At 42.2% G+C, this 26,334-nt stretch overlaps 1 protein-coding gene and 1 long non-coding RNA gene across 3 annotated transcripts; one reads left to right on the forward strand and one right to left on the reverse strand.

Annotated features, from left to right (window-relative positions):
- The first annotated feature begins 401 nt into the window (after nt 1-401).
- Nucleotides 402-24,434, forward strand: LOC115573504 (uncharacterized). 2 transcript variants are annotated; one of them, XR_003982290.1, is made up of 3 exons: nt 402-619; nt 22,552-22,642; nt 22,755-24,434. It is a non-coding gene; the product is annotated as an uncharacterized LOC115573504 (long non-coding RNA). The 2 variants fall into 2 exon arrangements; XR_003982291.1 differs by lacking the exon at nt 402-619 and having other exon boundaries at nt 22,430-22,642; nt 22,755-23,510; nt 23,660-23,681.
- LOC115573503 (ankyrin repeat domain-containing protein 9) lies at nt 4,243-5,966 on the reverse strand. The gene has a single exon (XM_030404266.1). The coding sequence runs from the start codon at nt 5,739-5,741 to the stop codon at nt 4,860-4,862; it is 882 nt and encodes a 293-aa protein (XP_030260126.1). The 5' UTR covers nt 5,742-5,966; the 3' UTR covers nt 4,243-4,859.
- Nucleotides 24,435-26,334: the final 1,900 nt, after the last annotated feature.

Here is a 26,334-nt window from a genome sequence, read left to right on the forward strand (position 1 = left end):
TTGAGTTACTCACAGCTTCACCTTTAACATGAACGTCAAATAACAAACACAAAACACAACAAGAGAGGAGAGATTTAAGATTGGTCTCTGCTCTCTCCCTTCAAAAGGGATATATATATACGGTCCAACAGGCAGGCTTGGGGAGTAACGGACTACATGTAACGGCGTTACGTAATAAGGATACAAAAAAACAGTGACTGTATTCCGTTACAGTTACAGAAAAAAAAGATGTAATCAGATTACAGATACATTTGGAAAACAAATGGGATTATTGGTTGAATTACAATTAAAATATATGATAACAAATGATGAATAAATATTAATGAATGAATCTAACACTTGCCAATGCGGCAATGCCGTATGCACGCGTGCACACATTACTACACTTCAGACAAGTCAGTCACAACGACCTCTGCTCTCAAGTGAAGCCAGGCGGCTCATTATGGCCTCGAGCGCTAGAGAAAAAAATGCTTTTACTGCGTGGAAATTTCGCCATTACTTTGTTTCTAAAGAAGTAAGAGGGAACAACATCACTGCACAGTGCAAGCGGTGCCTCCCAGCTGTGCACACACTGCCATCGTCCAAGGACACCACATCCAATTTAAAGAAACATTTAATGGTAAGCGAAACTGCGAACGTTAGCTAGCTACACAGAAATTCTGTTAGCTAAAGTTAACATTAGTTAGCCTGTTAACCAGACTCGGACTATCATTGTTTCTACTACTGCTGCTGCTGCTGCTACTAGGTACTACTACTGGGTCTGTGGGTGGTGCTGCTGCTGCTACTAGGTACTACTACTGGGTCTGTGGGTGGTGCTGCTGCTGCTACTAGGTACTACTACTGGGTCTGTGGGTGGTGCTGCTGCTGGTGACCGGGATGGTACGTGTTTAGGTTTTTTGGTAGTTTTGAAGTCTCGTTTTGGTTCGCTCCCGTTTGCCCTGTTAAAATTAAGACATTACATTGTTAATACAAACTCAACACTTCCTGTGTCCGTCTCAAATTGAAAGTCCTCCAGCATAAATAGCTTAGTAGGCTTTTATTGTGAAACATTTGCACGGACTTCATCGTGGAAATCTTGTTGACTTGCGAAGGCCCCATAGACACTTGAAATGTAGCTACTGCCACCTAGTGAGGCTTGTACGTTACAAAATTGCCTGAAACACCTGCAGTGACTGAAATGGGTCACTAACACTTTAGATCACAACAAGGTATTAAAATAGCATGATTATATTAGGAAATTGTATGGGTAATTCTGGGGGACAAATAAGTGACACACATCCTATATGTGGGGGTGTTTTACAACTGCTATTACTAGAAATAGGCCTAGTAGTTACAATAACACTAATAATAACTGTTACCATTATTATTATTATTATTATTATTGTAATATGTCATGTAATTCTTGAATACAGCTGAATAGTTAGTAGTCAATGAATAAAACTGAATAAATCTAACATACCCTACAATTAATTAAATATTTAATTTGCTTTATGTGTTCCTTAGAGGAAGTCTTTAATTGCATGTGCATTGAGGTAATCCAAAAGTAACTTAAAGTAATCAAGTTACATTACTTTAATATTGTGGTATGGATTACATTACTGACTACATTTTTTAACAGGTAATTAGTAACTGTATCGGACTACATTTTTAAAGTAACCCTCCCAACCCTTGCCAACAGGCTGCACTTACTGTCATTCCAACCAGCTTGGTCCTCTGAGCCACTGCCTAGGGCACCAAGCCTATCTGAAGCCTGAATTCTTTGTGTTCCAGTGGGACACTTTATTTGTTATCATTTCATTGGTTGAATATATTTTTCATATTACTAGTTGAACCACTAAAGTGTATTATGAAGTGAAATGATGGGGCCTACACATGGCATTATGATTTCACTGTGTTGTTTTGACCTGAATTACCTGACCTGATTCATCAGCCACACACAGACATTACTGAGTGAGCACTACACACTGCTGAGAGAGGAGACTGGGGCCCCCAGTGGGTTCACCTTCTCACTGTTGTCTTAACAAACGATGCTGATCACCTCAATTCTGTCTTCTCTTGCTGATGATCTTGCTCACTGTGTGATTTCAAAATGATTTCAAGGTTTCAATGATCACTTTTTAAGCTTATCTGTGTCTGGACCCAGGACACACACTGTAACAGAAACGTTAACGCCGCATGAGCCTGATGGCAGCCGCAGATCCTCAGATGTGGTTTGCTTGCTTGTGGATAATTTTTCTTTTTTTTCAAAAAATCCATGAGTCTTTTTTTCCTTTTACCCTTTTCATTGTTCTTATCTTTTATATCTACTTCTGCATATGTGATGTCTTTTCTTCCTTTAATGGTCTTCATTCACTTTTATGTGATGTTCCCATTTTATTGCCTTAATTGACTGACACATGGTGTTTTTTTTTTACTTTTTGGTTAAAGTTTTAAGCTTAAAATTTTACTTCTGTTTGTTTGTTTTTTTAATGTGGCCTTTTTATTAGCTTTATTGATAGAACAGCTAGTTTCCATATGATAGGAAACAGGATGAGAGAGAGGGGGAGTGACACGCGGCAAAAGGCGCCCAGGCGGGGACTCTAACCCACGGCCTCCACAGTGAGGACAAAGCATCTGCACATGGGATGCCCGCTCTACCAACTGAGCTAAACAGCGCCCCCTTCTGTTTGTTTTTTCATCTGTTATACTGGTATCTTAAATTTCCTGCGCCTATTTTGTCTGTTAAAGACCTTTTTCAACTGTGTTTGTAAAGCTGCTAAATACATAGGTTATTCTTACAAGTCATGAATCTGGTCGTTGTCTTCATGTAAGCGTGATTCAACAAATACAGGAAATAGATTCAAGTACAAATAAATGTAAATTAAGGTTCTTGGTCATCCAGGTCATGGTAATTCTAAGTGCTCTATCGTAACCAACTGGACCTGTTTCATTTTCTTGAAGACGTTTCACCTCTCATCCAAGAGGCTTCTACAGTTCTAACTAACTGGAAGGGAGCTGCAGGCTTAAGGACATGTGTGAGCTCTGAGTTTCACAGTCGTTAGGGCCACTTGTGGGTCATTGACCCAACAGGTCTTCATGTGGGTTTTAAGGTTGGGTGAGCCCGGGTGTGGATCTTGGCATAACAAAATCTTTAACAACACATTGCCTTACAAGAGACTGACTTCTCTCTCATATGAGAGAGAAGTCAGTGCCCTGATGTGATCCTTCATGAAGCCTCACACAGGACATTCTATATCATAAATTGGCCCATGTCCTGCTGAGGATGTCATTTGCTCTACAAATGTTTGAACATGTCACATTTTAAACTGGTATGGGTTAACAGTTTATGGGCTCAGATCTTGAACACAGTTGTTGCCTCTGTTCTTGTTGTGTGATTTGTAACATTTACCTACTGTACGTGTAGGACGATATGTCACATCATTTAACAACCTGCTCAGAGATGATGCCAACATTTGTTAAAAACTCAGTATAATGATGTGGCTAATTAGCTTTAGCTCAGCTCAATTTAACAATTTAGAAAACATATTCGAAAAATAAAATGACTTTGTGTTGTAAAGACACACGCTATTGAGTTATTGATTAAATGGATTTCAGCACAAGCTGAGTGCCATCTAGTTCCATTATTCTGGAGAGGCAGACATCTCTACGGTCGATATCTTCAAAACTCAGCAATTCACACCAAAACTACCTCAAGCTATAAACAGCACTACAATTACGAGGACAAATATTCATTTAATTTGGAGGTGAACTGTTCCTTTGAGAATTTTTCTTTTTTAAGTCCAAAACAAACATCCTTCTCAACAATACTTCCTCAGTTCTGGTTTCTTCCATTGCTTGTCATTTATTATGTGACAACCAGACATCATCAAACATGCTTATTCATGGAGTCAAGACAGGCAAAATGAGATCATCACCTGGATTCTTATTCAGTCAGACATAATCAGAAATCCAGACTAGAGGTCTGCTGATATGGCTTTTTCAGGGCTGATACCGATCATACCGATATTCACGAAAAATGTTGTGTCAAAATAACGAACAACCCCTGATGAAACAAATCAGAGTGCAATTTACTTATATACTATGCTTAAGTACAATTTTACCTACTAGGAGTATTTCCATGTTTTGCTACTTCATTCATCCTCTCCACTACATTCATTGAATACATTTAGTCACCAGTTACTATGCAGATTCAGAAAATGTGGTGTTTAGGCTGTTAATTATGATATGTTAACAATCAGGTAGTGTTGTGGGCAGGACAGTGTATGAGAGGATGATGCATCAGAGCGAAAGAAACACATTTTAAAATTAGTTTATTTTATTGGCAATCTGACAGATAAATCACCGTTACTGGTAATCAGAAGAATGCTGAATATTGGCCTAAAAATCGGTCTACTCCACCTCCAAACTGTTTTCATATGATCTATAAGATCACCGTCTTCAACATTACTGTTAAATACAAGCCACATAAATAAATAAAAAAAAACAGCAGTCAAAGAACATGTAGACTGTTATCAGTGATGATCTGTTCCTCTGATACAATACAGTATCATCAGTAAGAAACATTTTAGAATGAAGTTAGACAAATAAACTGATTATTGATGCCTGGATTAGTGTAAAAAGTCAACGATTATGGCTGTTTATTCCCTATTGTTCCCACTCCACTGCATCTAGTCTAGTCACACTGCAGCTCTCATGATTCAATCAGTCTTCACCGACTGATCAAAGTCAGCCATCTGTTCACTGACTGCTGGAGTTCATTTGTACAGCCCTGTAATGAAGTGTTACCGCGCGCGCGCGCGCGCACACACACACACGACGCTAACGCAGAACAGTTTCCATACGGTGCAGCATGCATCATGTCAGACCCTCCGACCGTCCCGCGGGCTCACAGGCAGGCCGGCCGGTTTGAGGGAGGAGGGGATGGGCAGCTCATGCAGACTGTCGGGGAAGGTGTCTGGGCTCAGCTGCCTCAGGACAGTCTGCATGGCGATGAGAAGCAGCGGCGCCGGCCTCCGTCCTGCCAGGTAACTGTACGTCTCCTCGCCCAGCAGCTCGGTCCAGCGCTCCGGCTCTCCGCTCAGAGCTGCCTTCATTTTAAAGTGAACCTTTGGCATGAACATGAGCAGGTTGTCCAGACACTGCCTCCTCTCCCCGACGCTCAACTCCTTGGACTCCCTCAGTTTCTCCAGAGTGATGTCCAGCGGTGTTAGGCCGTTGTGGTCCACGGCGAGCGGGGACGCTCCGTTTCCCAGCAGCATGACGACCGCCTCGGGCCGCAGTAGCTCGCAGGCAAGGTGCAGAGGGGTTCTGCCGTCCTCCATGTGAAAACAGTCGGCTCGCTCCGTGTAGGGGGGCGTGCTGTGCAGCCGGTGAGTCTTCTGTAAAATGAGGCCGAGAATGCAGCGCCGGTCGTAGCGAACAGCCATGGCCAGGTGCGGGGCGGAGGAGGGGCAGCAACAGAAACGCTCCCCGGGCTTCGCTAGTGCCTCGTCCGTATACCGGCTAAGAAGGTACTGGGCGTACGGTTGGTGGTCGTGGACTATAGCGTACAGCAGCGCCTCCGACGGGCTGTACGTCCTCTGGCTAAAGTCCTCCTCCTCGTGGAAAGTCTCCATTGTCCGCATGTCCTCCAGCATCCAGACCGGCTTCAGATCCCGCACAGCCCGGTAGAAGAGCAGCGACAGGGACTTCCAATGCATGTCAACGCTCCGAGCCGCTGCGCTGACGGTTAAAGACGCCATAGCGACGGTAACGTCTGTCCTCAGCGAGATACACCGAGTCCTTCACCGCGTAGAGACATCACTGCAGCGGTCCGAAGGACAGATTACACAGACACAATGTTTCCTGACTGGACACCAAGGCTGCAGCTCTGTCCACAAAGTCAGTAGCCTAGTGACAGACTTACATTCCTCCGCTGACAGCTGCGGACTCCTCTGCAGTAGAGAGCCAGTGCGCATGCGCCGAGTGTAACAACGTCAAACAACCCCGGAAACTGTATTGACAAGCATTGTAATGTATCGAGGCAGCCTGCTGAGCCTGCTGGGTTTTAAGGAGGCACTGAGATGTGAATAATCATACACAGCTCAGAATATTAATCATTAAGCCCCTATTAGACCTCAGAACTTAATTTCATATAATAAATATGTTATTATTTCTTATTATTTTTACATATTTTAGTTTTGAATGCAGGCCTTATTATGTTTATTTGGAAAACGCTCAGTTGTTGTAACAGTTATCCCATGACATCAGATCAATGATTGTTAAAGCGCCAGGAAAACACAAAATTATATAAAACAATGAGCTTTTGTTAATAAACCTGTGCATGACTGACATTTGAAATCCATATCGGATATATTAATATAAGTGATTCAAACCACAAACCTTTCACATGTGCTCATTGATTCATAATGCAATAAATTTGGCACTCAATGAATTCAACAAACAGATAACTCAGAGAGGAAAATGCTTTTTCTGATCCATTGTGGACCACACAATGTATCCATAGTCATGGTAAAGAAAGAGTTTATTTAGTACAGTGCATCAATCTGAATGTTTTGCACAACTAACAAGTAATGCTGTTCTTCAGGCGTTTTAAAATTTTATGTCACCTAAAATGTTGGAGAGAAATGAACTTTTACCAACCAGAGCCCAAGTTAGAGCTGTGGAAGATCATACAAGACATGTGAATATGAGAAACCAAAGATGATTTGTTGATTATCTGTTCTTTATTGGTAAATCTTTAAGTCAGCAATGTTAGTTTGCAGTTACTCTAACAGTACTTTTTATAGTCATGATCATATAGAAATGAGAATATGTTTTCGCCAGACGTTAGCAGTAACATTCATACCTACTTATAGAAAACTATAGAAGGTAAAGAAAAACTGGGAAAATTAAAGAAAACCATAGATTGTCAGACAGTGAGATTATGCCGATATCATGAGTTCTTTTGTGCTTTGTGTTTTTTTTTTGTTAGGAGACAGGTGGGGATTGTGTTCTTATGCACTTCATGCATACTTCTTTGGTCTCCTGTGGAATTTAAATCCTAAAAAACTGAAGATTTTAATGAATCAGAGTGAACAGAAAAACATGCTGTTAAATCTCAAGAGTGCTACATAATCTCTTCCAAATATGCAAAAATAAATTGTACTGTGGAGTTGATGTAGTGATGAAGGTGAACACACTGTAAATGCGCCAAGTGCATGTCATCAGCTCGTGTGTAAGCTGCTACACACTGGTTTTCAGCAGGCTTCAATACATCTGATGATGAGTATGAAACCAGGGTAATCTTTTCACATTGATGATTCCTTTGAGGATTCAGTTTTCAATTTCACACAAAGTGTAGCAGTAGTACTTTCATATGAAGTTGACTGTCACAGGATCAACATGGAGACATTACATAAAGCAACTTGCAGCTGTTTGATCAGATTTTCAGGAGTTTGATGGGCAAAAAGCTGAATTCAATACTGGTTACAATTTTTTTGGTATTGCAAAGAAAAAGCTACCATGTTTTCAACCATGACTTATCTGAACCCACAGAAAGTTTCCATGATGGATGTTTTCTTCAAACTATAAAAAGAAGGGTCTCGGGAGAATTTTACCTCTCAAACAATGCATGCTGGGAAGTCTGCCAATATGATGATGTTTCTAAGAAACTTATTGCTATGAATTGATTGAACTCGGTACAATACATTCATCAACTTATCATTTCAAGTCGAAAGACTTCATTTTAAAGAACTCATGTTTATAAGTCTGGAGGTGGTATAAAAAATAAAAACTATAAACTTTTGGATTCAAGAAACTGAAAAAAGTCCAGTTGCCTATAATATAGCACTTAGAATTATCATGACCTGGATGACCGAGAACCTTTATCAACATATAAACTTTAAGTTTAATCAAACAAATTAAACCTGTATATATAAGTTAATTAGAAAAGATAAGTTGATTCCAGTTAATTGTGCAATGACTTTTTCTAGCGTGCAGACTAACTGCAGCATTAACATGCTGCCTACATGTTTGTGATAATACTTATTTACTTGTAATGTAGTATTTTTACTTTACTTATAATTGTTCATCACTGCTTTTCTGTGCAGACATGTTCAAGGTTATAGATAATGAGATTCCAAATCAACAATCATGAAAAAAAAATAGATGAATTAAATTAAATAAACCCTGCTTTGCTTTAAAGATGAAGATACTATTACAGTGGTGGCTTTTAATTATTATTATGCATTATTTGTTTATTAATAATGATTTACTGGTACATCATGCCCTGTCCATAGTATGCATGAGGTATTGATGTTGTGCCAGGGTGGCTGTGGCTCAAGGGTAGAGTCAGTGTCTCGTTATCGGAAGGCCGCTGGTTCGATTAGCCTGGTCTGCATGCCCAAGTGTCCTTGGGCAAGATACTGAACCCCAAACTGCTCCTGATGTGCTGATCGCCACCTTGCATGGCAGCTGTTATATATAAATATATGAATTACTGTAAATCGCTTTGGACAAAAAGCGTCTGCTAAAAGCCCTAAATGTAAATGTAGAAACATCTTTTGCCAGAAGGGGGCAGAAGTGATCTACTGAATGTAGAGGGAATACAGTGGACTGGGCAGAATATGACAGCCTCACCAGCAGGGTATACAATTAGATTTTTGACCTACCTGCCATTACCAGCCAAAACTAACAGATTTCCTGTAGTAAACACTGAACAACATAAAGATACTTGTTAATTGCCCACTGATTGTTTTTTAGTAGAGAACTATCCAAACTACTACTCATAGGTGTGATTGGCAAAGGACAAAAAAGCAGGAAAATAAACAACGCCTCTATGTCTCTCTTTAGTTTGTCCCGTTGTTGGCTTCAGCTAAGAAAGAAATAGTTCGCCCCACACGTCCAAAATTCTTTCGAACACAGTGTTTCCCCAAGATTTTTTTGTAGCAGCGGTACTCTGAGTCAGTAACCTAGCAACACTAGGGGGGTCCGGGGGCATGCCCCCCTAGAGGAAAAATTTAAAAATAACCCTTTAAATGTTGACTACTGGTGAGATTTTTGAAGAAAAAAAAAAAAAAAAAAAAATTTCTGAGTTTCAGAATCTAAGACATGAGACAAAATAGTGTAGAAGTTGACATTGCTGTTTGAAAATATGCTAACCTCTTGAACATTAGAGAACTTTTTACCATTATTTTCTTTTCTTTATATATTCTTTATGGAAACAGAATCTGTTTCAGAAGTCAGTGGGTCACATGAAGTGGGTATTGAGAAATTTTTTTTTTCTGCATATTAATATTCATATTAAATAGAGGAAGCACTTAAATACAATAAAAAGTTTGTCCAGTTCGTCCAGTTTACTAATACAATCTGCTGCTGGTTTGGAGTCACTGGGCCACATGACATGGAAGATATCGAAAAAACTGCAATGATTTTATATTAATGTAGTAATGATAAGTAATTTAATGACGGTCGCTAAATCAGTCTCCAGCAATTCAGCGTGAGGCTCTGGGAGGTGAGCTAACCGTCCTCCTGCTGCTAACACTGGGTCAACCTCAGTAAAGTCGCGGCTGGACCCGAGTGAATATCCGCCGAATAGCCAACCTGAAACTAACTTCACTCTGGCTCGATGAGTCGCCTGTTGCAGCCTTTGAATAGGATGATGAGGATTTCAGTCATTCAACTTAAACGGTGACTTGTAGAAATCATACAAATAGCAGTAATGAAAATAACAATCGATTTCAAGATAACTTAGGGTGTAGTGCTTTCACTCTGTGCAACTTCAATTCGCCATTCGCCCACAAATTAAACCTACAAGAATCATGTCTTTTTTCCTTTCTTTTCTTTTTTTGCGGCGGCCGCGCTGACAATCCCGCAGCAGAATGCATATAGGAGAAACACCGACACATCAGATAACCTTCAGCAACGATTGCTCTTTGGTGGTGCTCTGCTTTCAATAAATTTCCGTCGTGACAAATGAATGGACTTGCGGAGTGACATGAAGACATCAGTCAGAGGCACAAAAAACATTTTCAAATGTTGAATGACGTTGGACAGCGAGGGACAAATTTGAAACGCAATCAGTAGATCTGCTGTTGTAAACTGTGTCTGTTTTACTGTTTGGCATTCATGTTGAAAGTTACATAGCAAAGTCGGCATATTTCAGCAGCCTGCTAATTGCGTGTGACCTATTTATTTCACTCGCCAAAACATATTTTTACATGCATTTGGCGAGTGGCGGGTGCCAATTTTGAACCCTGTTCACCAGTCTGATGCAGTTGGACAGTTCGGATATCGATTTTTGTGCATGTTTCTATCTTCTATCAACTCAACAGATTATGTAACTGAGATTAAAAGCTATGCTTACCTGGTTTCCATCACCACACCTCTGGAGTAAACACTAAATAATCTGAATATGCATTTACTAATAACTAAATGTATCTAATAAATGTAGTGGAGAGGAAGAATAACTCCTAGTAGCTAAAATTGAAACAGTAAGAACAGTACTTAAGTAAATTATACTCTGGTTTGTTTCATCAGTGGTTGTTCATAATTTTGACAAACTTTTTCATTTGTACTGCAAATGATCGGTATCAGCCCTGAAAAAGCCATATCATTCAACCTCTAGTCTGGATGTCTGATTATGTCTGACTGAATAAGAATCCAGGCGATGGTCACATTTTGTCTGTCCTGATTCCATGAATAAGCATGTTTGCTGATGTTTGGTTGTCACTTCTCCCCCCAACTGCTGGGGTCGGGTGCGCTGCCACATGGATGGCAGTGGTGGTGACGGGCCTCAGCGACCCAGACCTGGGCAGCAGATGCTGACTCTGGGGATGTGGAATGTCACCTCTTTTGGGGGGAAGGAGCCAGAGCTGGTGCGGGAGGTTGAGTGATACCGGTTGGATCTGGTGGGGCTTACCTCCACGCACAGCATTGGCTCAGGATCCAAACTCCTGGATAGGGGCTGGACACTATTCTTCTCCGGAGTTGCCAAAGGTGTGAGGCGCCGAGCGGGTGTGGGGATACTCACAAGTCCCCGGCTGAGCGCTGCCGTGTTGGAGTTTACCAACGTGTTGGATGAGAGGGTCGCCTCCCTACGCCTAAGGGCTGGGGGGAAAACTCTGACTGTTTTCTGTGCATGTGCACTGAACAGCAGATCAGAGTATGCAGCCTTCTTGGAGGTCCTGGCTGGGGCTCTGCAAGGGGCCCCGGTGGGGGACTCCGTGGTCTTGGGGGACTTCAACGCACATGTCAGCAATGACGGAGATACCTGGAGGGGCGTGATTGGGAAGAACAGCCTCACCAATCTGAACCCGAGTGGTGTTCTATTATTAGACTTCTGTGCTAGTCACGGTCTGTCTATAAGGAACACCATGTTTGAATACAAGGATGCTTATAAGTGTACGTGGTACCAGAGCACCCTAGGTCGAAGGTCAATGATCGATTTTGTGATTGTATCACTGATCTTCGGCCGATTGTTTTGGACACTCGGGTGGAGAGAGGGGCAGAGCTGTCAACTGATTACCACCTGGTGGTGAGTTGGGTTCGGTGGCAGGGGAAATCCCTGGACAGACCTGGTTAGCCCAAACGAGTAGTGCGGGTAAGCTGGGAACATCTGGGGGAGGCCCCTGTCCGAGAAGCCTTCAACTCCCACCTCCTAAGGAGCTTCTCTAGCATTCCTGTGGAGGCTGGGGATATCGAACCTGAATGGACGATGTTCAAAGCTTCCGTTGTTGAAGCTGCAGCTGTGTCCTGTGGCCATAGGGTCTTAGGTGCCTCAAGGGGCGGCAACCCTCTGACACCATGGTGGACACCAATGGTCAGGGAAGATGTCGAGTGAGGAAGGAGTCCTTTAGGGACATGTTGTCCTCGGGGACTCCGGAGGCAGTTTCGGGGTACCGACGGGCCCGAAGGGCAGCAGCGGCAGCTGTGGCAGAGGCAGAGCAGCGAGTGTGGGCGGAGTTCGGCAAGGCCATGGATAAGGACTTTTGGGCGGCGCCAAAGCACTTTTGGAAAACCGTCCGCCACCTCAGGAGGGGGAAACGGGGAACCATCCAAGCTGTGTACAGCAAGGATGGGACCTTGTTGACTTCAACTGAGGAGGTCATAGGGCGGTGGAAGGAGTACTTTGGTGACCTCCTGAATCCCACTCAGCCACCCTCTGTAATGGAGACAGAGCTGGAGGATGATGGGGTATCATTGCTGATTTCCCTGGGTGAAGTCACTGTGGTAGTCAAACAACTCCACAGTGGCAAAGCCCCAGGGAAAGATGAGATACCACCAGAAATGCTGAAGGCTCTGGGTGTTGAGGGGCTGTCTTGGTTGACACGCCTCTTTAACATTGCGTGGGGGTCGGGGTCGGTGCCGAAGAAGTGTCAAACAGGTGTGGTGGTCCCTCTCTTTAAGAAGGGGGACCAGAGGGTGTGCGCCAATTACAGAGGTATCACACTACTCAGCCTGCCTGGGAAAGTCTACTCCAAGGTGCTGGAGAGGAGGGTCTGGTCGATTGTCGAACCTTGGATTGAAGAGGAACAATGCGGATTCTGTCCTGGTTGTGGAACAACGGACCAGCTCTTTACTCTGGCACGGGTCTTGGAGGGGGCTCCCAGTCCACATGTGTTTTGTGGATCTGGAGAAGGCGTACAACCGGGTCCCCTGGGATGTTCTGAGGTGCTGCGGGAGTATGGGATGAGGGGGTCCCTTCTCAGGGCGATCCAATCCGTATGTTCTCAAAGCGAGAGCTGTGTGTGCATGTGGAAGTAAGTCGGACTTGTTCCAAGTGGTTTTTGGCCTCCGCCAGGGCTGTGCCTTGTCCCCAATCTTGTTTGTGATATACATGGACAGGATTTCGAGGTGGAGTCATGGTGTGGAGGGGTTACAGGTCAGTGACCTGAAGATCGCATCACTCCTTTTTGCAGATGATGTGGTCTTGATGGCTTTATCAGCTGTAGATCTACAATGCTCACTGGATCAGTTTGCAGCTGAGTGTGAAGCGGCAGTGATGAGGATCAGCAACTCTAAATCTTTGAGGCCATGGTTCTCAGTAGGAAACCGGTGGATTGCCTACTCCGGGTGGGGAAAGAGTCCTTGCCCCAAGTGAAGGAGTTCAAGTACCTCGAGGTTTTGTTCATGAGTGAGGGGATAATGGGGCGTGAGATTGACCGTAGAGTCGGAGCAGCGGGTGCAAGGTTGCATGCGCTTCACAGCATGGTTGTGACGAAAAGGGAGCTGAGCCAGAAGGCAAAGCTCTCGATCTACAGGTCAATCTTCGTCCCTACCCTCACCTATGGTCATGAGCGATGGGTCATGACTGAAAGAATGAGATTGCGGGTACAAGCGGCCGAACCTCCAGACACCCTCACACAATTGGAAATTCAGTCCCTCCCTAAATTCAGACAAAGCATTCCATGATTATATTTCAGCTAAGATTTCAGATTTTTTGCTCACTAACGATAATGGGGCAGTCTCTGACTCAGTTTTATGGGAGTCGTTCAAGGTGGTACTGCGGGGTCACATCATCTCATATCAATCCACCGCTAAAAGGTCCAGGCTGAGGCGTCTCGCAGTTATTGAGGCTGAGTTGGCGGCGTTGGAGGACACTTATCGCAATACAAACAATGACGACACCCTTAGCGCCATCCTGAAGACAAAATACGAGTATAATGAGATGCTGGGAGAACAAGTTGGAAGCTACATCCGTAAACTTAAGCAAAAGCATTTCGAGCTGGGAGATAAACTTGATAAATTACTTGCTAGACAGTTGAAAGGTGTACAGGCTGACAGGGCAATCCATAAAATTTCTTCTTCCACTGGACAATTGATTACTATCAGTAATCAATTGTCCAGTGGAAGAAGACATTTTTTAACAACAGATTTTTTGACTTTTTCAGTCAGTTGTACACCTCCAAATCTAAGCCCTCTGACTCTGACCTCGATTGTTTTCTCAATTCATTCAGCATCCCAGCTCTTAGTGAAGCCGCTAAGCTACAATTGGATTCTGATTTCACGCTAGAAGAAATAAAAATAGCCATTCGCTCCTATCCCAACGGCAAAGCTTGTGGCCCTGATGGCTTTGGAATAGAATTCTATAAAAAACATATAGATGTAATCGCCCCTCTTCTTCTCCGAATGATAAATTGCTCTGTGAAAGATGGAATTTTTCCTAATAGTGTATATGACGCCAATATTTGCCTTCTCCTGAAAAAAGATAGGGACAGTACTAATGTTGCGTCTTATCGCCCCTTAAGCCTGCTAAACAGCGACCAAAAGATTGTCGCAAAAGTAATGACTAACCGATTAAGTAAACATGTTGGCACGTTAATCCACCCCGATCAGACAGGCTTTATCCCAGATAGGTTCTCCTTCTCCAACACTCGTCGTTTACTAAACATTATGTATTCCACCAATCCATCAGACTCTGCCGTTATTTCATTAGACGCTAAGCAAGCTTTCGACCAAATTGAATGGAGATACATGTTCGCGACCCTCAAAAAATGTGGCTTTGGTGATAAATTCATGACCCTTTTAAAAATGCTGTATGCTTGCCCCAAGTCGACGGTCTTGACTAACCATGACAGATCTCCACCTTTTTTATTGCAATGTGGGACTAGACAGGGATGCAGCCTCTCCCCTTTGCTCTTCGCTCTCGCCTTGGAACCCCTGGCTATCTCCATTAGGTCTTGTCCTCAGATTGTTGGCATTGGTGATGGTACTTCTGATAGCCCTATAGGTTTATATGCAGATGATGTGATCCTGACTTTATCGGACGTTAGGTTGTCTCTCAGTCCACTTTTAAGTCTTATAAAGAATTTTGGACAGCTCTCTGGTTTTACCATCAACTGGGAAAAAAGTCTGTTTATGCCTCTGTCTGATGGGCTCGACTCTGCCTTCCTCAACAGTTTACCTTTTAAAGTTTCCACAGTGTACTTTTTGTATCTTGGGATCAACATCACCAGGAACCCAAACCTACTTTTTAAGTTGAATTTTTCTGACCTAATCGGTAAACTCAAAATCATGATAGATAGGTGGAAACTCCTTCCTCTTTCACTAATAGGGCGTGTCAACATTGTCAAGATGGTTGTTCTCCCCAAATTTATGTATCTCTTTCAAAACATACCCATATATCTTACTACCTCTTTCTTCAAGATGTTAGATTCCATCATCGTTCCCTTCATCTGGGCTGACAAACCTTCTCGTATCTCTAAGGCACACCTACAGAAATCTACAGCTGAGGGAGGCCTTGGCCTTCCTGTCTTCCGCCATTACTATTGGGCCTGTAATGCCAGAGCATTGGTTTTTTGGAGTCACTCTGCAGCTGCGGTAAAGCAAACAGGCTCCCTCCATCCCATTTGGCCCGAAATTGAGACCCATGTAGCTTCAGTGCGTGCAGGTTCCTCCTTAGAAGCCATTCTATTCTCCAAACAAAATTTACTTTTTAGATGTTTTAAGGATGATTTCGTTATGCGTAATACATTTAAGATTCTGAAACAGATTAAGGGTGTGCTGGATCTTCCTGGAGTGTCCACCTACGCTCCTATTTGTCAGAATCCTTATTTTAAACCAGGCATGATGGATGCTGCTTTTGTACAATGGTCCAACAAAGGCTTGACCGCCATCATAGATCTTTACATTAACGACCACTTTGCGACCTTTGCCCAACTGCAGACAAAATTTGATCTCCCTTCCAGCCATTTTTTTTCAATACTTGCAAGTCAGAGATTTTGTCAGGCAGTCGATTCCTCATTTTGAAACGTTGCCTGAACAACACGTCTTGTATGAGCTAATGACCAAACACGTCTTCTATGAGCTAATGACCAAACCCCCCACCTCCAAACGCCTGATCTCTCAATTCGTTAGTCTTTTTAGTTTGGCAGCCCCTTCTCTCCACATTAAAGAAGCCTGGGTATCAGACATCGGTGATGAGATTTCGGATGCGCTGTGGGCTCAGGGGCTGATTAGGATCAAATCTTGCTCTATCAATGCTAGACTTCAACTTATTCAGTTTAAAGTCATCCACCGGCTGCATTTCTCCAAGACCAGGCTGAATAGGATCTTTCCCTCCGTCTCGGCTACCTGTGATAAATGCAAATCAGACGTCGGGACTCTGGGTCACCTTTTTTGTTCCTGCCCTAAGCTCAGGATTTTTTGGCATGACATTTTTAACTTGTACAGTGTCGTATACAGCAAATAGTTGACCCCTGACAGTCTCCTGATAATATTGGGCTGTTCTAAATTTTCTCTCACTCTTCCCTCTTCACTACAACAAGCTCTCATGTTTGGTATGGTCGTAGCAAAACGAGTTATTCTTAGAGACTGGAAATCAGCTTCCCCAATTGTTTTAAAAAATGGTTGAATAATATGGTTTCCTGTATTTACCTGGAAGAAATTCGATATACTTTGTCAGACACTCACCAAGTTCCTTGAAGTCTGGGGACCCTTTATTGAATACATTCGAAGTGATAAACTTGATCCCCTGGACTAGTTAGGCTGGACTATATTATTCTGTCTCATTTTGTTCTGTACCGATTGCATTGTGCTTTGTACATCCAAGCCTCTCCTTGAACTCCCTGGATCCTGGCTCTTTGGACTTTGTCTTGGACCTTAAATCTACCTCTGTACTCTTGATTCAGTACGTGGACTGACTTGTATGACTGTATTTATTTTTTACTGTTTATATTAGGGCCGGGACTCGATTAAAAAAATTAATCGAATTAATCAGAGGCTTTGTAATTAATTAATCGAAAATTAATCGCATTTTAATCGCATATAAATATTTGACCTGAGAACAGTGAGAAGCAATTTTTTTCACATGGATTTTAGTATACCATTGAATAATGACTGAATACAGAAGCTTAAGCAACGAATAATTGTTTTTTTTTTTCAAGACCAACAGACCAGTGCAATTTTTAAATATTTTTTTGGCCTTTTATGGCTTTATTGACAGAACAGCTGAAGATATGACAGGAAACAGGGAGAGAGAGAGGGGGATGACACGCAGCAAACGGACCCAGGCCAGGAGTTGAACCTGGGTCCGCTGCAGAGCCTCGGCACATGGGACGCGCGCTCTACCCACTGAGCTAAACGCTGCCCCGACAAGTGCAATTTTTGCCATAAAGTGCAGCAATAGCATGGTCTTATCTATGCTGCCGTCCGTCCGCTTTTGAGCAGTCTCATCTGCTTCTTCGTTCACTGTTGTTGTCTGAAGTCATGAACGTTAGTTGGTGCTCCAGTATAATCGGTACCCCTGAAACTCTTCCGCGGTGCAAAAATAAGTGCGATTAAAATGCGTTAATTTTTTTAAGTCCCGGCCCTAGTTTATATTACTGTGGGCTGGCAGTTTGTCTTGTTTTGTTTTGTCTCTTCTTGTTGTGCTCTGTGTATTTTGTTGCTCTGCTTCTGTGTGTCTTCTGTGTGGTTTAAACTTAAAAAACACTTAAAGTGTTAAAAAAAAAAAAAAATCATCATAGTCATAATAATTATAATGCCAATATTATTTCAGTATAGAAATATAAGGCATTTTTTAGGCATGTATATCACAAAACAGGCAGAACAAGAGATCTATTTAATTGATCAAGAATGTAACGCCCCAAACCTCTTCTACGCCCCTCCCCTAACTCAGTGGTCTGTTGGATTGCGCCTGATGAAGTTTGACAGCAGGCTGTCAACTTTTTTGGAAATGACCCCTAAAAGACAACAGGAGTCAGGAGCAGAGAAACGAAAGAGGTGCAAGCTAAATTGAGATTTTACTGTTAAACATTATCTATGCATTTTACAAGTAACTGACGCCAGCTTGCTGTTACTTCACTTTAGATATTGAGCAGTAGTTTATGTTTTTTTGACGTGACGGTCATCAATACTTTTTCAGTAACATTTAGCAGTCAGTGCACAAGGTAGGCTAACAATTCCTCTTGCTTCAGACCATTAATTACTGTGTAGCGTGCAATTAATAGTGTTTATACCATGGTCTGGGGGAAAACTCGATTCTGATTGGCTGCAGTGTGTCTGTTAATCCCTGATATATGAACACCTACTGAGTAGTATCAGCCTGTCAACACTGAGTGCAGTCTGTCAGTCCTTCAGTGCCGTATCCTCTGAACACCAAAGGACTGTAACACACAAGCTGCAGTAAGTACACTTCCCCTCTAAATTTACTGATACTTTGTATCACATAAGCGAATAATCTCACATCCTGTTCGCTGTTCAACTCTCTACTTAAGGCTGCAGTCTTGTTGTTAAACATACTGTCAAATTATATTTACTGTCAACCGTACGCGATGTTATTGACTTTGAATCTTGCTAGCATAGCGTTAGCTATCTGGCTCATCGCTGAGCGGACTAGAATATCTCCCGCTGCCAAGTCGTATCTAAGATCCGTCCTATTTACTAGAGGAGTGAACAATGTTTCTGTTGCATAACAACCTAACGTGGGGTAATGATTGTTCCAGGCAGTGTGCGAAATACCCGTCAATATTTGGGGGGGTCCCAATCCCCCGATTGTTGCGCGATACCTACCTAAATTTTCTCAATATGTAGTAGGCCTATAATATTACAATATTTCATGGATGCAAGCCAAGACAATCAATCTATAGCCTACATGGTAACACACACGCTTAACAATTTTTGATAACCCAATATGCTATAGCAGGGGTACTCAAATACAAATCTTAAAGGGCCACAAAGATTTTTTTCAATGAAACAGCTCCATGTATTGAGGTCGGTAAGGCCACATGCAATAATACTGTGGCGGCTGGTGACTGAAAAAATTGGGGAGGACAGGAGGAAAACCAGTCCACGGTGTCATGTTATTTTATACAAGTCAACTACTTATCCCTACTTTCTTATATTCAATGAAAATTAAGCAATAAAACAATGACTTACAAGACTTCTTTAAAAAACATTTTATTAAACGGCAAAAGGCTGTTGTTGTTGGCTGTTGGTGTGTGAACGACACAATCAGTTAACATGGGCCGGGGCTAATAATGTACAGTGGGCTAATATACAAGACAAAAAAATACCAATGTGTACCCCTTCCGGGATTCAATCCCCAGTCACTTGTGTGGCAGGCAACTGCTCTACCCACTGTGCTACCACAGCAGTCAATGTACATACTTCACAACAGCACAGGACATCACACTCATCACTCATCACAATCGCCCAAAACAACTGTGTTGCTGCTCTGTATTGTGTCCCGGTTGTGCCGCTAACGTTATGTCCTCCAGCAGGACGAACGAAACGAAAACTATGAATTATCTTTCTGACTGCTTCTCTCTGATTTCTCCGAACAGTTTTTTTTCTTTCAGAAATGTGCTTGTATTTCCTTTGAAACCGATTCCAGTATCGCTGAAAACTCCATATTTCTTGTCCAAGCATGGCTGGCAGTGAAAGCTGTAAAATACATAGAAGTATTTTTTGTTTACGGTTGTATAAATGTGAGAATGAAATTTGGGAACGGTTATTGGACCAACCTGTTGTCAATCTTGTATTCTGGTTGCTGATTGTAAGGGAGGATGTCCTCCCTTAGCACGTCATTTTACGTGTCTTAGCCAATCATAGATCAGCATGAAAAAATCCTAAATGCATTGAGTGAATGGAAGGAGATCCCTCCCATGGAGGACAGAAGCCCTCCGTCCTCCTCTAGCCTCCACCTTCCTGCTCCCTGCTCCTCTCACAAACTACTCTGTCTCCTCCGTCTGCAGCTGTCACTGTTGAACCGTTTTAAGTGGATTTTCTTCCAAAGAAGAACATTTTTTTATGATATAATATATATATAATATTTTATAAATGATACTGAGATTTGGTAATGATTTATTTCAACCAGTTACTCTTTCTTAAAAAAAAAAATTGTTGAGAAAATGTAGTGTCAAAAGAAAAGGCAGTCTGACGGCGATGTAAAGCGGTGCAACAGGTTGCGCGTCCGGTTCTCCGTGTTATTAACTGGGGAAAAGCCTGTAAACCCGGTCCCTTCTCTGAATGTAGCAACGTTTTGCTTTTCTACATACTAAACACCCCAATTTTCCTGCCTTTATGTCAAGCCAAGGGTTGAGGTCTTTCCACTCGCCCATCTGCAGATCATGTGTATTAAGTATGTTGTTTATTTGCATTATGTTCCAAGGGCGTTATGACTTGCATCAGCCACTATATTTGTGTGGAACATGCCAGAGGCAGTGGACTCCTGAATTAAAGGACCTCATTAGGAGCGGATATTGTGTCTACTTTGTACACATTAGACCTTTTGAGCTCCTTCCAGGAACTGAAGGTCATTTCTCCTGGTTTTGCCAGACAGGCCTTCGCAAAGTTGCTGGAGCACCGCACAAACTGTGGAGGAAGAGTACGTTTATTTGTTCCTAACCATATTAAGAAAACTGTATTTACATAAGCAGACAACATCACAAAAATGTATAATTCTCTGTATCTTCTAGTCTGGACATATCAATGGAGATGCACTGCAGCGCAGTTTCTTAGTGTTTTCGTAGTCTTCATTTGAGGAAAACCAAATCTGCTGTGGTGCTGAATTCACCTGCCCAGCCTGCACACCTGAAATGTTGGCTGTTTCTGCAGATGGAAACAGGAAGTTGTATCGCTTTGGCCAAAGTGGAAGGTGCTCTTTTTTCCAGTGTTTTTATTGATTAATTTATATTCCTGTGTGATTAATGCATCTGTCTATTTATCTTTCTTCTTCAGCAGTGATGACCCTGCCTTTTTTGAGGGGCTCTTTGTGGCAAAAGACAGTGAAGTGTCCACATTGGATGAAGAGGGGATGGAGGTTGCTGTATGTCGCCATGGCTTCCATTTGAAAGCTCTTAATATGTACAGGGGGGAGATATTTGCTTACCCCCTCTACCTTCAAAAAGAGCTGATGCCGGCCAAGCCTCAATTCTTTGCCATGGATGTGGCTTGCAAATATTGGCCCTACTTAAAGAAAGCTGCCAGTGTCCTTCCTGCCCTACAGGAGCTGACAAAAATATTTCCTCAGTGTTATGCATGCAAGAGCTCATGCAACTAAGTGTGAGTTATTTTTTACATTTTTGTGTCATATGTGCATTTGTAACATTTACAAGCACAGTAATAACATACACGTTTTTGAACAACTATGGTATGTAGTAGAGATGCACCGATCAGGATTTTTGGGGCCGATCACCAATCACCAAAAGCAGTATCTGCCGATCCCGATATTGCCGATCACCGATCACAGTGTCAAATCCATAAATTCTTCTATATTGTTGTCTTGTGTAACTTTCATATATTTAATTAATGATTTTTCTTACACAACATTGACATTGTATTATTAAGTATAAAAATTAGGAGATGAGAAAGTATCATGAATTGACCACCGTTTTATTGCAGGCTGAGGCAATATGCAATATTTCACACTCTAGAGACTCTTAGAGACAACTTGGACTCAGCTTACATAGAGTAACTGTAGCTTACTAGTGGGAATGCATGCAGTCAGGATGGGAATTTTGTCATTTTAGGGGCAAGTCCATTTGGCCTGCACTTTTTTTTCAGGGGCACCAAGGCCACATGACAGGGCACAAAGGCCACTGAGAAAATGTGTTGATTTACCTTTCAGACTGATACCATGACATCCTAATTTATAATTAGACATGGATTATGTATTAAAACATTTTTTAGATACCAATATCAAGTTAATGTTACATTACAAAACAGTTTTTTTAAGTAGGGTTAGGGTGAGGTGAGTTTTGTGATACTACACTGAATATTAGTGTTATTGAATATTTCTCCCAAATAGAAATTCCCCAAAATTATGGCAAAGCACATTTTTTCCAAACAAAAAATCTGTAGAATAATCAGCAGGAGACCACTGATGTGTGGAATGATTTTGGTGACACTACACTCTGAATAATAGTGAAGTTACTGAATATTTTTTGTAGTTTCTCTTTTCAGTGTTGCACTTTGTAGACGGTCCCTGCGCCCTCGTCTCACAGCTGGCTGACCATACAGACCAGAGTTAATGTCCAGACGCTCGTTTTGATTAACATACGGTTGTAGCTCGTTGTCTTCCTCACTACGGTAGGAAAGAGCCGTCAGTTGTGTTTTAACAAGGTTTCACTTATGAGTTATTGATCCGGGAAGTTCGAATCTGTGAATATATTTCCAACTTTACCGGACTAAATCCTACCACATAAGTCAGTTACGTATCATGCCAAAACCGGCTGCGCTCGCTCGCTGTGCTGTAAGTTTCGTTGTTCAGTTTTGAGACGCTGCTGCTGTTTGAGAGGCTTTCACGTGAGATCATCGTGATGATGAGACTCCACCTGCACGAACCGCGGACTCACTGAAGTTACTGAGTGACTACTGTGCACTCGGGTGGCTGTAATTAAAGGCAAGCCCGCTACACTGACCGGGCCAGGGGCACAGAGGCCGCTGTGGCCGTACGATGAGTTTTTTTTTCACGCTGCATCAAGGCCAAAGTGCGGGGCAACAGCGGCCATGGCCTATCTCGTTGTGCCCTGACGACAAAATATATGTCGAAAGCAGGTGATTAATCTGTTTACCATATTCTTGCTACCATTTTTAGATTGCATTTCATAAACTCATTGTTTTCAACAGCACGTGTGGACAGGCTTACACTGCATGCATTGGGGTGGAACCACAAAAAAGGGCCTCTCTACACCAAGCACTTTCCAGTAGATATGTAAAGGTAAGTCTGTATTTGTGGTTTTGTTGTGTCATGTATTGACGCTTTTGCTGTTCACTTGGCTTGTTAATCTTTAAAGGCTTTAACCTGATTATTGTATAACATTATTTATCAGACATGTTAAAGACTCCTGGACGAGACTGCAAGCTAGCTGAGCTAAAAACAGAGCTACATTGCTCGGATGATGAAATGACATCACAGTGGATCTCTGAGGTGATTGAATGGGCAGCTGGGGGTAAGCAAGACCAGATAACAGAAATCGGTGCAGAGAGTGCACATCGCATGTTTTACAACCAAGTTGAATTAAAATGGATTTTATATGTAGACCAAAAGAAACTCTTAAATTTAAAGTCCTGTGTTCTGTTATGTTGAATTTACTGTAACTTTTATTTCTATAGAGACACCAAACGCAGCTCATACCACTGAAGGCACCACACAGAGCGAACTTCCGCAGTCCATTGTGGTGCTCTACCTTAGTGTCAGGCAAAGGAAAAAAACCCTCTACCGTCAGAATGGCATAACAATAAAACAAGTTCATAAAATCAATCTACTGTATTTAATAGCGTTAACATCCCAACAAATGCACGTACTTGCAATTCATGAATTCCAACTGTCCATTATTTAAACTGCCATTTAGATTATGATAATATAGATAGTGTTCTTGCTCTTAATGTCTTTTCAGACAGCAGCAAGTTTCGCCACTGCCTTCAAAGGAAGCTGGGAGAAGACAAAAAACTGCTTCTTCAGGAGATGCAGAGGTACAATGGACTAGTACCAGACTCTGCAGCAATTGATGTGGCTGCTGTGGAGAACACATTTACTGGAGAGAGCACTGTGTCCCCTCTGTGGCCATGGGAGGTTCATGGCAGTGGTATATCAGTTTTGTAAAGCTTCATAAGAATTAATTTTGAGTTCTTGTACTTGGAGTATACTGAACTAAATCATGCTAATAACATATTAAGCTTTTTAATATCCATTAGGTTTGCGGGTGTATTTTAATTTTACTGTTATTGTGTTCAGAAAACATCACAATCAAGTAGAGATTGTATGACCAAGTGATGTTAACAATGCGACTGGAAGAGGAAAAGAGCATGTTCTGCCCTCTGGTAAAAGTTGTGATTGGCCCTTTGATATATTTTATTAAAAAAGGGAGTTCATAATTCATGTAATGTTAAAAAAAGATACTATTTACGGCTGAAAAAGTGATAATATTACATTGCTTTGCATTATTTCATGATGTACTCTTATTTTGAAGGCTTGTAAGAGATACGCCATGCATTATGGGATGAAAGGAGTTGTTGTAAACAAGTGAAGCTCTGATGAGCATGGGGGTTTTCTTTTGTGTCTTAAACTTCATCTAGAAACCCCCGAAAGCAATAGCTGTAAGTTTTGGTTGTTTAACAACATAAATCACAAGTTTAAGTGTCTTAGATGTATTTTCTGAACAGAGTAAAAGTTTGTTTTTTGCACATCTGTTTTGATAGTAGCTAGCTGACTTTGCTAGCATTAATGCTAATCTAGAAGCGTTTTAGCCTATTGTCTGACTGTGTTAGCATGCTAATTGTGTTTCAAGCCCTTTGTTACCACATTGGCATATCAATGACGTTTACCTTTCATAATTGCATATGACATTAGCACCTCTTGTTATTTTAATGGTAACATAAGCACTTATCGCTACCTGCGTTTAGTCACTCAATAACAGTTTTATGCTAATAAGAGATTTTTTTCTCTCTTTTGTTTCTGTAACAGTTTTACTCAAAGTCTTTCACCTGTCACAAATTGACACTGTAAATAAAGGAGCAAACCGAGTTTGGCTGGCTGTTTATCTATGTTAACATACTGGATGTATATAACACATAGGGGGAACAGTACAGTAAAAAGCCACAACATCAGAGGGTGAAAAGGGAAAATACAAGACACAGCCATGGACTCCAACCATGAAGCCAGTACAAGAGACAATATAGCTTCATCAGAAGTTAGCCTCAGCTTTTCAGCTTGTGAAAAAGTCTTCAGTCAAGGCTACATCCAGAGCTAGCTCTCAACGTTCATCTTCTTCAAAAGCCACCTCTCAGGGCTCATCTTCTACAAGGTCTTCTGTGAATGAGGTAGCAGCCAGAGCTAGAGCCTCAGCGGAAGGTGCATACGCTAAGGCAGCGTACGTGAAGAAACAGCAAGAAATTAAGAAGGAATCAGCCAGGTTAGACCTAGAAAAAGCCACGCTACAAGCAGAAATAGAGGTCTTGGAGAGTGAGAAAGAAGCAGCAGCCGCTCAAGTGAAAATGATGACATTCACAACGGGAGAAGCACAATCCCATCCCAAGTGGTCCAACAGAGGACAGAAGAGTATGTGCAAACACAGCTCAACACTCAAAGCTTAGCTCCACTGCACAACAGACTCTTACACCATGAGGAAAATCCTACTCTGAAGACATCACCAATGGTTGCAGGAGAAACATCCACAGGCAACATCTTCACGCCCTCAGCGGTAAAGCATGCACACACAGCTCATCACATGGTCCCTCCAAGCTCACCAAACCGCCCATCAAAACAAGATTTCACCAACCACACACCTTCTCAAAGCCCGCCGGATAACCAGCAAAGACAATACAATCAGCATTCCCCTCATTGTGTTACTGTCCCACCAATGATAGACTTTGCCAAGTTCCTCGCACACAGAGAGTTGGTGACTACAGTTCTCTCAAAATTTGACGACACACCAGAAAGCTTTAGAGCATGGCAATCATCATTTCTCAATGCAACACGGGAAGTAGGGCTCACATATGGTGAACAATTGGATCTCCTAGTCAAGTGGCTTGGAAAAGAGTCTTCTGAGCACATCAAGAGAATCCGTGCTGCTCATGCCACTAACCCCTAAACAGCCCTCGAGCTGTCTTGGGACAGACTTGAAGCATGCTATGCTACACCAGAAATTGTGGAAAATGCCCTATTCAAGAGACTAGACAGTTTTCCCCATCTATCTCCCAGAGACAACACAAAACTAAGAGAACTCAGCGATCTTCTCTTGGAGCTCCTGGCAGCAAAAAATGAGGGATATTTTCCCGGTCTCGCCTATCTCGCCTATCTCCTCGTGGGATAAAACCTATAGTCGAGAAGCTGCCTGCAGGTCTACAGGACAAGTGGCTCTTCGCCAGCTCCCGTTACACAGAAGAGCACAGAGTGACTTTCCCCCCTTTTAATTCTTTGTTGACTTTGTCTATGGTCAGGCTAAAGCAAGAAATGACCCAAGCTTCATCCTGTCAAACAGCAGCCAGTCTTACAATAAAAGTGAGAAAATCCTATTTAGACACAGTGAAAACAAAACTGTATCAGTGTATAAGACAGAATTCAGTGCAGCCACTGATACAAGCCCCAAAGATGCAGATCTTGATCGATACTGCCCTGTTCACAATATAACCCATCCTCTAGCTAAATGTAGAGCCTTTAGAATTAAGACATTGTTGGAACGAAGAAACATCCTAAAAGATCACAAACGCTGTTTGAAGTGCTGCTCTCCAAACCATCTGGCTAGGGATTGTCAAGCCACGCTGAAATGTAGTGAGTGCAAAAGTGAAAGACACTGCTCTGCAATGCACATTGACACCTCTCAACCACGTCCATCACCTATGCCTGATTCAGATACAGAGGCACAAGATGGCAATCCAGTTGAGGTGACATCGCGGAACACTGAGGTCTGT

This window comes from Sparus aurata, chromosome 22, assembly GCF_900880675.1.
Source record: "Sparus aurata chromosome 22, fSpaAur1.1, whole genome shotgun sequence".
Classification (NCBI taxonomy): Eukaryota; Metazoa; Chordata; class Actinopteri; order Spariformes; family Sparidae; genus Sparus; species Sparus aurata.